This window comes from Phaseolus vulgaris, chromosome 5, assembly GCF_000499845.2.
Source record: "Phaseolus vulgaris cultivar G19833 chromosome 5, P. vulgaris v2.0, whole genome shotgun sequence".
NCBI lineage: Eukaryota > Viridiplantae > Streptophyta > Magnoliopsida > Fabales > Fabaceae > Phaseolus > Phaseolus vulgaris.
This window is the reverse complement of record NC_023755.2, coordinates 9,893,877-9,908,759: the sequence shown is the minus strand read 5'-3', so window position 1 is coordinate 9,908,759 and position 14,883 is coordinate 9,893,877. Positions and strand designations below refer to the sequence as shown.

General features: G+C 34.5%; 1 protein-coding gene across 1 annotated transcript; it reads right to left on the bottom strand.

Annotated features, from left to right (window-relative positions):
- Positions 1 to 2,265: 2,265 nt before the first annotated feature.
- Positions 2,266 to 2,781, bottom strand: LOC137833944 (uncharacterized). Its single transcript, XM_068642014.1, has one exon. The coding sequence runs from the start codon at positions 2,779 to 2,781 to the stop codon at positions 2,266 to 2,268; it is 516 nt and encodes a 171-aa protein (XP_068498115.1).
- Between the last annotated feature and the right edge of the window lie 12,102 nt (positions 2,782 to 14,883).

The following is a 14,883-nucleotide window of genomic DNA, read 5'->3' as shown; positions in this document are numbered from 1 at the left end:
ATAGGAGAAGGACCGGTCAAAGAGTACACAAAGCTTACATAAGAAGCTAACCAAAAGTCCCTTTCTACATTACCCACTCTAGCGCCTATAGTGAAGTATGAAGGGACACTTTAGAATGTTCTAAACTAAATATGCTTTTACAAAAGAGGTATCTATAGGTTTCCCTCTAAGCACCTTCCTAAAAAACTATATATTTAACAATTCTACATTCTATACAAAAGATACTACAAAAAGAGAAAACATTTTACCACTACTTCCTAATTCTTTAAATTTGCTCCTTGTAATTCTTTGAGGTAAGCTAATATCTCCATGAGCACCTTCAACTTCGGCTTCTACCTCTTCTTGATCTTGATCTCCATCACCTTTACTGCATAAAAAAGGAATCTGTTCTTTTCTAAATGAATAGATTCTTTTCTTAAACTGATGCTTTGATTAAGTGTTTTCAAACATCATGGTTTGTGCATCAAGTATTTTGACTAAGTCTTCACTCCATCAAAACGATTGTGTTTCACTTGTTAAGAAGTTTCTGTTATCGTTTTGAAAATAAATCTGTTCATCTGTAAATGAATAGATTCTTTTTTTGTCTGGTGCCATGTTTTCCTTAAAAGTTTTTTTTTTCATTTTATCCTTGCACCAGGGTGGTTGACTAAGTCTCCTTCACATAACAGATTCTCTAACTGCTTTTGAAAATAAATCTGTTCATTTTATTTTCAATTTGTTCTTTTTATAACAGCTTTAACTATTTTTTTTAAATCAGTTATAAGTTGTTTTTATATAAAAAGAAAACTTGTTCCTGCGTTTAAAGGTGGATCATACAATTGAGAAAACAAGTTTTACAACAGAGAACTAAGGATTTTCGGAGAATAAGCATGTGTTCTTCAAAGATTTTCCAAATCAAAAAGTGTGCTTGTTCTTGGTTGGTTCTAAGGCTTGGTTAGAGCTGCTGCTACTGTTTGAGCAATCTGTTCTACTGGTCTAAGGCAGATTTCTGCATCCTCTATTAGGTGAATTCGTTTCATATTTCGAATTCTTGTAAAAGTGTGATTGTAAACTCTTCTTGATAGTGTTTCTTGAAGAGTGTGTGTGCTGAAATAGTGTTTTTCAGCAAGTGTGCCAAGGTTCTTGTAGGGTTCAAGAACAGTGGTTGTGTAAGTGTGTTTGGTACGTTTGTTTAGTGTATTTCATCTTCGATTAGGTGAGACTGGATGTAGCTCATTTGAGTGAACCAGTATAATTGTTGTGTGTTTCATTTCTCCTCTTCCCTGCACTCGGTTATTGCTTATCTATTAATCTGCCAAAAATTGAATCTGTTCAATTAAAAATAAATCTGTTCTTTCAGGGCTTGTTCATACAGTTCTTATTTTCTGGAAAATCAGTTTGGTTTTGTTAAGAAGATATATAATCTGTTAAATACAACTTGCAGTTACCTTAGGCTGCCAACTTCTGTCAAGACATTTCAGAATCTTGATATTCAATTCTTCTCTATCAAAAACCTTTCTTAGACCTGTGAGATCACTGGTGCAGAAACACACAACGAGTGCCGCTATTTTGAATATATAAATGCGGCTAGCCGCATTTATAAATACCATTTACAAGTGCGGCTATTTCTTTTAGCCGCACTTGTATATGCTTCAGTAAATAAAAAAATATGTTCAAATGTAACCCACAATGTACAAATTATTTATAAATAATATAAAAAAAAATTCAAAATATTAAAGAAAAATTCAAAAAATTTAAAACACAACACTAACCTTGTGTGTGAACCAACGTTGGAGGTGAAGAGTGGTAGGGGAGCGCTAGCAACGGTGGCGGCAGCGGAAGCGATGGCGGAGCAGCGAAGCAGCGATGGAGATGAGAATGCCAATGGACCAGTTCGACCACAATGCAAGGAGAAAAAACAAATATAAGGAAAACGAAAAAATTTTATACGTAGTGAAGATGCAGAGGAAGAAAGCGATTCAAGAAACTCACAATGGCACAAATTAATGAAGATGCAGAAGAAGAGATGGACTGCAAGCATACGCGAGCGCAGGAACAATGAAAACGAAAGACAAAGTGGAGAAGAAAATATGAAAGTGGTGTGGTGCAATTCAAATTTTAGGGTAAAAAAGGATTTACAAATGCGGATATTTGTATAGCCGCACCGGTAAATAAAAGCGTTTGATTTACAAATGCGGCTATACAAATAGCTGCATTTGTAAATCAAATTAATTTAAAAAATGCCACCGCGTTTTTTACGAATGCGTTTGAGCGCAAAAACCACACTTAATAAAGAGTATTCTTTTCATCATTTTGTACTAGTGGATGATTTATAATGTGTGTAAATTGTATTTGCACATATGCAATGGTCTCTTTTGGCTGCATCATAAAGAGCTCATATTCCTGGATGAGGGTATGTTTTCTTGCCCTTTTCACATCATCCGTGCCTTCATGGGTTACTTCCAACATTTCCCACATTTCCTTAGCAGAGTTGCACTGGGACACCATGAAGAATTCATCCATATTCAAGGCAGAGGTGATAATGTTTTTGGCTAGAGAATCATATTGTGCTTTTTTCTTTTCACTGTCACTCCATTCAGACCAAGGATTTTTCACTGTTTCATCTTTAACAACTTGCACAGGAACAAAATATCCATTTACCACGAGATCCCAAATTCCCATGTCAATAGATTCCATAAAAAATTTCATTCTAATTTTCCAGAATGCATAATTCAATCCACCAAACATAGGAGGTCTATTAATAGACGCACCCTCAGCAAAAGGCAATTTAAACTCAGACATATTGAAAAATTTGAGTAATCTACAAGTCCTAGCTCTTGATACCAATTGTTGGGTTTATTAATGTCTAAGTTCAAGAGGGGGGTGAATTGGACTTATTAAATTTTCGTAAAGAAATGACAGAAAAGAACATATTGATTTAAGGAAAACAAATTTATTTTCTGATTTCAAGAAGAAGTTTCAGAAAAAATAATAGATTAGTTTTAGAAACAACAAATTTAGTTTCTGACTTAACAGTTATAGACTTACGTACAGAGAAACAGTTTAAGACAATCTTGAGACCTCTAACAAAGATTTAGGAAGAAAATACTTTGATGGTTAAAATCAAGATATACAAAACATTTAATATGGTTTCCAAATAGGTATCTTTAACACAATCAGATTAAAAAAGAAATAGTTTAGTTAAAGAGATATTGAGTGCAGAAATTAATTGAGGCAACCAAATTTCAAAACCTTTTGAAGAAGTTTCAAAAAGATATAAGTCTTGAACAAGATTGCTTATTTGAATTATAAAATCAGTATTTCTCAGTAAAAAAGGACAATTCTTGAAATTTAAGAAAGATTAAATCCTTATCATAATCTTGAAACACAGAATATGATTTAACCCAACAACAGTTAAAACAACATATTCAATTATGAAACAACATATTTCTTTTCTTAGAGTTTTTCATATTTCAAATATAAAGCATTGATTAAGAAGAGAGAAAGGCACACATAGTTTTATAATGGTTCACTCATGAGAGCTACATCCAGTCCAACCTTATACCAAGATGGATTCCACTAATGCAAAGCAATCTTTACTAAAACCACTAAGTTCTTGAACCCTCCAAGAACCGAGTTACAAGCTGAAAAACTTTATTTTAGCAACACACTAACTTCTAAAAACCATATCAGGAAGTAGAAACACAAACACTTGTACAAAAGGAAAGTATAGGAATGTATAGGAAAGATAACACCTAGATTGCAGATACAAGAGTTTAAAATCAGGACCCTCACAGTTGCAGCATTTGACATAACCTTGAATCTTTAACCAAAGGCACTAGCACAAGAGTGCTTGAAGTTTTTTAAGAAAAACTTTCAAAAACTAAAACTCACTTCAAAATCTCAATGAAAGCACTTGAAAACTGTATGCAAGTCGTGATTGCAAGGGATGTTTAAACTGTTACAAAAATAACATATTAAAGTTCCAAAGAACATATTTTTTTTGGAAAATACTCTTGGTGGTAACATAACCACTTTTTGATTTGTTGATAACTGAAAAATGTAAACAAAACAGAGTTTGGAGTCAAAACAAATTTTTTGAAGCAGTACCAAATAATTAATTACTTTGTCAAACAACTGATTAAAATCTTGTGCAGTAAAACAATGTTTTGTAAACCATGAAATAGATTTTAAAAACCTTTTTAAGAGACCCTTGTGCTTAAGCTTATCACTATGGTTGTGAGATATAAGGTAGATTGGGAGTGCAAAAGGCTATCTAAACAACTCTAACCTAACTAAGACTATGAATTACATTTTTCATAAACCTTCAAATAAGTTGTCTTCATCAAACACTTCTTCATGCAAGTTGATCCTGCCTGTTGACCGGAACGCTGGAAACTGCCTCGTCAAAGGATCGACGTGCGCACCGCTTCTCACCTCCGTTCCTCTTCGAGATCCACCTCAAGAACCTGCAAAGAAACAGAGCGGCGCCGCTGCGGCCGATCGCACTCCAACGCCCAAGTCAGTGACCGAATCACCAAATACTAAGAGAACAAGAACCGTGCAAATCCTCTCTCACAGTCAGCTCTACAACTCGCAAGCGTAAAGAGTATAAACTGAACGTGCGTACCTCAGAAAGTTTGTTGAGAACTCTTATATACCTGGTTGTTTTCTCTCTCCTGGCAGTTACAGACCTGGACACGTGGCTCGCATCCAGTCGTACACGTGCCATCATCGGGAGCCTCCTTGACTTGGCGCTGCTTCTACTCTCATTTTGGCTAAGTTACTTATGCATGGTACTGCCCAGTGCATAGCTAACTTGGGAGTGCGATCTCTACTGGAGTTGGCGAGTTAGGGTGTCCTCATACACCTTCCCTGTGGTCTCGCCGGCCGCCTTCATAATTTGCTTCTCCTTCATCTTCGGCGATATGCTTTCTCCGGCGATCTCCAACTGCTTGGTCGCCTGAGTTCACATCTGGCGACTTCATATTTAACCCGGTGATCACCTATTCTGATATGCTGGAGATCGGAACACGCCAACTTAATAACTGGCGGCTTCACGAGCCCCCCGACTTCCTTCCCTTCTGCCAGCCTGGCGCCTTGCCAACACGCCTATACTGTAGCAGGATGCCACGTCATCACTCCCGACTACCAGGGCGGTACACAAGTTAAGTAAAATCTTCACTTATCGTCAACATTTAGATCCTGTAGAATTAGAAAATATGATCTGCCAAAGGGTTTTGTAAAATGTATGCAAAAAATTTAATTAATAGTAATGGACCAAAATTAATAAGGGGACCAAATCTTGTTTCTTAATTTTTTTTGCAGGAATCTTTGAAAGCCAAAAAATACCTCTAGTATTGGGATAATGGCTTCTCAAAGCACGTGACTAGGGACAAGAATAAATTTGTGGATTTACACCTCAAGCATGAAGGCTATGTTACATATGGTGACAATAATTGAGGAAGGATCCTTGGCAGAGGCACAATAGATGATCAGAACATGTCTCTTATCTAACGAATGTTGTATAGGCTAAATCACAATCTTATAAAGCTAGTTGTCTGTCAAAGGTTATCAAAAGTAGATGTTCAAAACACCCTCTTTCAGAAGTTAAAGCTCAGTCTAGAAAAAAGAACATGATTTTCTAGAACAACTGGTTTAAACAAAGAGTACGTGAAAATATATTTTTTTAATCTGTTAAAAATGTTGAACCATGTGGTGTTCAATGTTTTGAAGAATCCAAATCCTTTGAAGGATGATGAAGCCTTTGCTTTGCTTGTTGCTGCTGTGCTGGCTTTAGTCTTGTTCTGGGGTAGTTCAATGTTGTAATCAATACTTAGATTAAATCTCAAAGCAATTAGCATCTAAATTTTAACAAAGCAAAATGATTTTCAAACTAAGTTGAAACAACCGATTGTTTTGTCGAAACAACCGATTGTTTTGTCGAAACAACCGATTGTTTACACTTAGGTGTTTTGAGAAAGTTTGAAAACTGTTTTTGAATGGTGTATTTTGTTAAGTAACAAAACAACCGATTGATTCGAGGAAACAATCGATTGTTTGTTTTAAAACCATAACAGAAAAACTGTTTTCTTTGACTGAGCTTTAAATGCTTTAACTGAATACGCTCCAGTCATTAAATGCTTTGACCAATTTATTTTAAATGCAATTAAGAGTTTGTTAAGATTTGATAACAAACTATATTCTTTGATATATTATGAAAAACAGTTTTGATATATTAAGAATCTTGAAACAAAGTTTTCATGAGAAGAGTTTTTCAAAGTATTCTGAGATTGCTTAAGAGTTGAGAGATTGATCAAGGTGCTGAATAGGGATTCTACTTGTATTGATTTCAGATTTCCATCTGTAACAAGTGTAATCTTTGTAAACTGCTGAACAATTCGTTTTTTGTGTGTTGCTGAGATTGGCTGTGTGTTCTTGAGGTGTTCAAGATCAGCAATCTTAGTGTTGGCCAAGGAGAGTGTGTTTCTTGAGGTGTTCAAGGTCATTCTCTTGGTTGTTGTTGTAAGTGATCAAGGTGTGGTTGCTTAGTGGATTTCCTCAGAGTTTCTGAGAAGACTGGATGTAGCTCTGGGTTGGAGTGAACCAGTATAAACATCTGTGTACAATCTTTCTATCCCTAACTCTTTAATTTCAGTTTGTTTGTTGTTTACTGGTATAAACAACCGATTGTTTCGAAGAAACAACCGATTGTTTTTTCCTTATATCTTTGTTTTGCTTGCTGTTTTGGCTAACTAAATTGCTGAATCAATTGGTTTCTGAAATAAGTTCATTCTAGCTTTGAAAAGTTTGCGAAAACCCCTTTAAACAATTCACCCCCCTCTAGTTTAAAGCCATCTTTTCTAACAATTGGCATCAAGAGCTTGGTTCTTGTAAGTCATTCAAGTTGATCCTAAAATCTTTCAAAATGGCTGATAGACTACCGTTTGGGGAAGGTGCCTCAATAAACAGATCACCCTTGTTTTGTGGTTTGAATTACCAATTTTGGAAAGTTAGAATGAAAATATTTATGGAATCTCTTGACAAAGGAATTTGGGATGCAATTGAAAATGGTCCTTTTATTCCAACATTTGAAGAAGATGGTTCTCTCATTGAGAAGCCATGGTCTCAATGGACTGATGCAGAAAGTAGAACGGCCAAAATTCGATTGCATTGCCAAAAATATTATAACCTCTGCTTTAAATTCTGATGAATTTTTCAAGGTCTCACTATGCAAATCATCAAAAGAGATGTGAGATGCTTTGGAAGTCACTCATGAAGGAACAAATGAGGTGAAAAGAGCTAGAAAGCATGCTCTCATCCAAGAATATGAGATGTTTAGAATGTTGAAAGGTGAAACCATAGCTGAAGTGCAGAAAAGGTTTACACACATCATCAATCATCTTATGAGCCTTGACAAGACGTTTGATAAAGAAGAGCTGAACATCAAGATCTTAAAATGTCTTGATAGAGCATGGCAACCAAAGGTAACTGTTATTTCCGAATCTAAAGATCTAACATCATTAAGTGTTGCATCTTTGTTTGGAAAGCTTAGGGAACATGAGCTAAAAATGAATAGACTCAATGTTCAAGAGAATGAGGATAAGCACACAAGGATCATAGCCTTGAAAGCATCCAAACATAAGGGAAAGCAAGATTCAAGTGATGATAGTGATGAGGAAAATCTAAGTTTGCTGTCAAGAAAATTCAGCAAATTCCTCAAGAGAAGCCGCAACAAAGACAACAACAAGGATAGGTATGGAAACAAGAAACCCAATGAATTTAATTCAAATAACTATACTTGTTTTGGTTGTGGTGAGCAAGGTCACATAAAGGCTGATTGTCCCAACAAGAGCAAAGAGAAAAAGACAAGCTACAAGGAGAAGAAAGGCAAAACAAAAAGGGCCTATATAGCTTGGGATGAAAATGAAGTGTCATCATCAAGTTCTTCATCAAGTGAAGATGAAAAAGCCAACATATGCTTAGTTGCAGAGGATGATGATGATGATTCATGCAGTTCAAGTGAGGTAAGTTCATGTGCTTCCTTAAATGAACAAAACTATAGTGAATTGCTTGAAGCTTTTCAAGAAACACATGATGAAGCTAATAGATTGGCTCTTTCAAACAACTGATTGAAAGATCTTAACAATGGGCTTGAAAAGAAAGTTAGATCACTTGAAGAGGAACTGAGAAAAGCAAAAAGTGATTTTGAAAATTTGGAAAATCATTTGAAAAATGCCTCTTGCAAGTGTGATACTCTCAATTGCACAAATTGTGAAAATCTTGAGAAAAAGGTTCACTATCTTGTTGAAACTGTGGACAAGCTTTCAAAAGGAAAGTCAAACTTTGAGAATGTCCTAGCATCTCAAAGATGTGTTTTTGGAAAGGCTGGTTTAGGCTTCAATCCACAGAACAAGCAAGATAGGTTTTCAAAAAGTTTTTTGAGAAAATCAGAAAAACAACCGATTGTTAAGACGAAACAACCGGTTGTTACATGCTTTTACTGCATGAAGAAAGGCCACTCTGTTAGATTCTGCAAAATTAGAAAATATTATGTTCCTAAAGGTTTTATGAAATGAATTCCTAAGGGATGTGATGTTTCTAACAGCAAAGAAAAGCCAAATGGACCCAAATTTATAAGGGGACCAAATCTTGCAATTTGTATTTGATTATGCAGGAAAAATGAAGAGAAAAGGAAGAATAGAGCCATCTGATCAAACTGTTGAAGAAAAAGGCAGTCATTGAAGCTGAATCAATGATATGCAAAAGGTCAAAACAGTGAAAAGAAGCTTTCTTGATCAACAAGCAATTGGCTCATTGAAGAAACAACACAAGGATAAGACCTTCCTTTTATTTGTTCTCTATTTCAGTTTCAAAGTTCTTTCTTATGATTAATTGTATTTCAATCAATGTCATGTGCCTTAATCTGTTTTTGTTTATGGTTAAAAATTACAAAATCAAGTTTTTAACTGCTGCAGAAAAACAACCGATTGTTTCTTCGAAACAACCGATTGTTTTGAGTCTGACAGCACTGTGAAGAAATTGATTTAACTGATTTTTTGAATTTCTAGCCGTTGCAGATATTTTTCTAAGGGAGAATCTTGGTCAAAGGATCTGTGTTGAAAGCTGATCACGTTCAGAAAAGAGTTACAAATGTCATAAAAGAATATATTCCAAAATCTTGGAAATTCAAGAGCCTTAATGACTAGTCAAAGATCACATGTGAAGACCATGTGATTTTCAGCTTTTTCTGACATTTTCAGTACAGAACAGAGTCAAATCCTCTCTCTGAAAATCAGGTACCCATTGAATGAAATTGAATTCAATTTGATTCTCTTACTGCTATAAAATCAGGTGCAAATTTCTTTCATCAAGAACAACCAATTGCAACATCTCTTGCTCTATCTCTTGAAAAATCTGGGTTTTGTGCTCTCCTCTGTTTTCGTCTCTGCTATCATGGAATCAACTTCTCCCACTGCTAAAAGAGTCAAAACCAGAGCTGTGAGGTCTGGAGGAAGGCTTGAAAGCTGGTTTTCTGGTGACACTGATCTCATTGAGAAGTATAGATATGAAACAAGTGTCAAGAAGATAAACAACCCCAAGGTTGTGTGCTTTAATTGGCTGAAAAGTCAAAAACTTGACAATGTGAGGAAGCTTCTCAAAGACCAGTCACTCAGAAAGTTTCTGGAGCTCAAAGGAAACATCTATCCAGATTTGGTGAGGGTCTTCTACACCAACTTGAAGTTTGAGGGAAACAACTTAGTCTCTCATGTGAAAGGCGTGGAGATGGAGATAACCCATGAAGTTTGGACTGCAGTAGCTGGGCTTAAGTTTTCTGGATTAAGAATCAACAAAGGAAACCTTGGTGTGGTAGAAGATTTCAACAAGATTCAGTTCTACAAAAGTTGCTTGAAGAACAATCAATCTCAAGTTAGCACTTGCTCGGTTGGAGGCTTGAAGCTTGATGAGAGATTGCTTGCTCTAATTGTAACTTGGATCCTAACTCCTAGGGGGAGCAACCATTCTGTATTGACTGAAGAAGATCTGGTTTATATCTTTTGCATCACCAAGAAAGTGAAGATCAATTGGATTCACATAATCAAGGAACATATGCAAAAAGCCATGAGGTTAGCCGATTACCATTATCCCTATGCTGTTTTAATATCTAAGTTTCTACTCTATTTTGAAGTTAATCTTGAAGATGAAACTTCTGAGCTGGTCAAGTCAACTCAAGAGTTGAACAATGGATCACTCAGCAAGATGGGCTTCACAAAAATAGATGGAAAATGGTTAAGTAAGGATGGTGATCATGGTGCCTCATCAAGTGGTGCTGCTCATCTTGAACAAGATGAACCTGCTGACATGGATGAAGATCCAGCTGGAGATTTTCAAAATGCAGGGCCTAGTGCTGCTGATGGTTATCAAAGAGAAAGTATGTCAACAATGTCATCTTTTGAAAGGCAAATGATGGAGAGGCTAGATAGCTTTGCTGAAAATCAAAGAAGCCTTCATGATCTGTGTGTTAGTAACTTTCAGAGGATAGACACAAGGTTTGACAACATGGATACAAGGTTTATGACACTGGACGAACAGATTGAAGCTGTCCAGAATCAAATCTTTGATCTACAGTTTGCTGATGAAGAAGACTAAGAGAAAAACAACCGATTGGTCACAGAAACAATCGATTGTTTTTGGCTGTTCTCGTTTCTGGTTTTTAAAATTTCTTTCCTTCTGCTGTTGCTGGTTTATTCTGATGTAATATGAACAATGTCTTATTTTATCTCTTATATTTGTCTATTTGTGAAGACAAATAGGGGGAGATATATGCTGTGTTTTCAATTTGTTTTAAGTTTCTGTTTTTCATATTGTTAAAAACAGTTTGAGTGATGTTATTTGGTTCTGATATTGAATGTTTTAAGCTTTAATTGATTATCTGTATGCTAACAAAATATCAGAAGTTCAATGTATTGCTCAAATTTCTATTGCAGAAATTGCCTCAGGGATTTGTCTTCATCAAATAGAGGGAGATTGTTGAACCATGTGGTGTTCAATGTTTTGAAGAATCCAAATCCTTTGAAGGATGATGAAGCCTCTGCTTTGCTTGTTGCTGCTGTGCTGGCTTTAGTCTTGTTCTGGGGTAGTTCAATGTTGTAATCAATACTTAGATTAAATCTCAAAGCAATTAGCATCTCAATTTTAACAAAGCAAAATGATTTTCAAACTAAGTTTAAACAACCGATTGTTTTGTCGAAACAACCGATTGTTTACACTTAGGTGTTTTGAGAAAGTTTGAAAACTGTTTTTGAATGGTGTATTTTGTTAAGTAACAAAACAACCGATTGATTCGAGGAAACAATCGATTGTTTGTTTTAAAACCATAACAGAAAAACTGTTTTCTTTGACTGAGCTTTAAATGCTTTAACTGAATACGCTCCAGTCATTAAATGCTTTGACCAATTTATTTTAAATGCAATTAAGAGTTTGTTAAGATTTGATAACAAACTATATTCTTTGATATATTATGAAAAACAGTTTTGATATATTAAGAATCTTGAAACAAAGTTTTCATGAGAAGAGTTTTTCAAAGTATTCTGAGATTGCTTAAGAGTTGAGAGATTGATCAAGGTGCTGAATAGGGATTCTACTTGTATTGATTTCAGATTTCCATCTGTAACAAGTGTAATCTTTGTAAACTGCTGAACAATTCGTTTTTTGTGTGTTGCTGAGATTGGCTGTGTGTTCTTGAGGTGTTCAAGATCAGCAATCTTAGTGTTGGCCAAGGAGAGTGTGTTTCTTGAGGTGTTCAAGGTCATTCTCTTGGTTGTTGTTGTAAGTGATCAAGGTGTGGTTGCTTAGTGGATTTCCTCAGAGTTTCTGAGAAGACTGGATGTAGCTCTGGGTTGGAGCGAACCAGTATAAACATCTGTGTACAATCTTTCTATCCCTACCTCTTTAATTTCAGTTTGTTTGTTGTTTACTGGTATAAACAACCGATTGTTTTTTCCTTATATCTTTGTTTTGCTTGCTGTTTTGGCTATCTAAATTGCTGAATCAATTGGTTTCTGAAATAAGTTCATTGTAGCTTTGAAAAGTTTGCGAAAACCCCTTTAAACAATTCACCCCCCCCTCTAGTTTAAAGCCATCTTTTCTAACAAAAAAATCATTTTAATAAGTTGTTTTTATCTCTGCTTTATTCTCTATGTAACTATCATTGATGCTTATATGTTCTCTATTAACGTTTCTTTTAAAAATTAATTAAATTGGTCAAACATGAAATTAGTGTGAGCATTGAATTTGTTATTTTCTGTAAAATATGGTTGTTTTATATAAAATCGTATCGATTTCCATAAATCACAATAAAGGTGAGTCAAATCCGTTTTTATTTTGAAACTAACAATTATAGTTTCCAAATCTGCAACCAACGGCTTTTCTGAAACCACCCACCTAACCATCTATATTGTTATATTTTTGTGCATAAATTTTGTTTGATTCTACTATGTGTGAATAAAAAACACTAGACACAATTTCATTTCTCTCTTCATAGTTGAATCATTGCATCATGGCTTCTTCCCACTCTCCACGAAGAAAGAAATCTCATGCCTCAAAAGGTTCTACTATAGGGGTGGGCATCTGGAAACTTGGTTCTCTGGTGATAATGCTAAAATAGAGATGTTTCTACATGAGATGAGTAAAAAGATCATAAATACTCCCAAAGTGTTGTCTTTCAACTAATTGAAGCAACATAATCTAAAAGAGGTGAGGAAGGATTTAAAACATCAAAAGTTGCAGCAGTTCCTAAAGATGAATGAGAATACATTTCCTAATCTCGTAAAACTCTTCTACACTAATTTTTCATTTGAAGGGGAGAATATGTCGTTACATGTAAAAGGAGTTGATATGGAGATAACTCCATCTGTTTTGAATGTTGTACCTAGATTAAAATATCCTGGAGTAAAATTTGGCAAAGGGAACATTTGAGCCATAGAAGATTTCAACAAAAGGCAATACTATATAAGTTGCCTCAGAAACCCTCTTTCACAGGTCAAATGCTTTCATGTAGGAACACTAAAACTGGATGAAAGAGTTATTGCTTTCATCACCGCATGGATGCTAACACCCAGGGGGAGTAACCATGTTGTTCTTACTGAGAGGACTTGGTGCTTGTATACTGTATCATGAAAAAGATCAAAGTAAATTGGATCTATGTTATCAAGGAGCACATGCTAAAATCTATTAGGTTGAGTGATTATTGGTTTCTTTATGTAATTCTTGTTTCCAAATTCCTTCAATATTTTGAAATTAATCTCGATGAAGAATTGACTGAGGTGGTGACCCCATCTCATGAGATTAATAATGGTTCTATGGTCAAGATGGGCATTGTTAAGAAAAATGGTACATGGGTAAGCAAAGATAATACCTCTGTTGGTGCTGTTGCTAAACCAAGTGGATATGTTGATGATGACTAGAATATATGATTTCTGTGTTGCAAGATTCCAGCATCTGATGATTAGATTGAGGTTGTCCAGACTCAACTTGCTGAATTCAAGTATGGCAGAGAGTTTTAGAATATCATTGATTGCATATTTTTATCTTTTGAACATTATATATTTTGTGGTGTTATGATGTTTAGGTTTAAACAATTTATCTTCCGTATTTTATTTCTTCTTTTGTTTATTTATTGAAGACAAAAGGGGGAGAATATTTTGCAGGAGTTCCTTTTTTCAAAATCTACAACACAACTCCAAGAATTTTTCTTCTTCAAATAGGGGAAGATTGTTGACCAATAAGATCTTGCTTTGATGAATCCAATATGTCATGAAGATTTAAAGTTGTGTCACATCTAGGTAGATTTTTTTATATCGTTTTACAATACATTATGGTCCAAGTCACTTCAAAAGCTATCTCCTTCAAAAAATTTGTTTTCTAGATCTGATGCTTTTTTTAATAAGATGATTCAAGTTTTAATCAGTTAAAATTACTTTTATTAAATTCTTCTCACTATAGTAAGTATTTTTAACAGATTGATTTATCATATCAACAAGTTGAAAATACTTAAAGTTTTTAAATATTTGAAAATGTTTTTTTTATTTTGTCTTTTCTGTTATATGAAATCAACAAGTTATTTCAATAAAATAATCATTTTAAAATATGTTGATATCTTCTGATAAAAGAAAACAATTAGTTATTTCGAAAAATCAATTAAATATTTTTAACAGGTTTCTGTTAGGATAACTAATCAGATTTAATTTGATACAACTGTTTTCATTAAATGTTCAAACCGTATTTGAAATCATTAATACCTTATATAAGGAGATAATTTGAACATTTCAAACTAAGAATTTTGTAGGAGAGAAAAGCATAAAGTTCTGAAATCATTCTTGGAGATTAATCTTTACTTCTTGGATCATTCTTGTGTTGTGAAGAAGGTTTTCTAGGTTTGAATTTTTTCTATGCTTCATCTGTAAAATCCCTGGTGTTGTTAAACCTTATTTCTTTCTTTGTATTCTGTTGTAGCAAATTCATACTGAATTTTTGTCAAGTGGTTAAGAGTGTGTGTACTTGTAGGGTTCTAGATATATGCTCTTGGTTGTATCTTTTGTAAACTTTGAGTTTGGTTTAGTGAATTCTCATTGGTTTTGCTAAGGGTTGGATGCAACTCTTGGTGTAAAAGTGAACCAATATAAATCACATATGCAAATCTTTCTTTCTCTCTCTCTCATAACTACTTTATATGTTGTTTTCCAATTTTCTACCTTTATTTGAATTCGTTAAATAAACATAAAAATTGGTTTATATTGTGTGCTTATGCTTGTTGTTCTCTTATAATCGGTTGAACAGATAGATCAATAAGTTGATTTTATTAAGTTTTCAATCTGACTCCATCTTTTTTGAAAATCTTTTGAA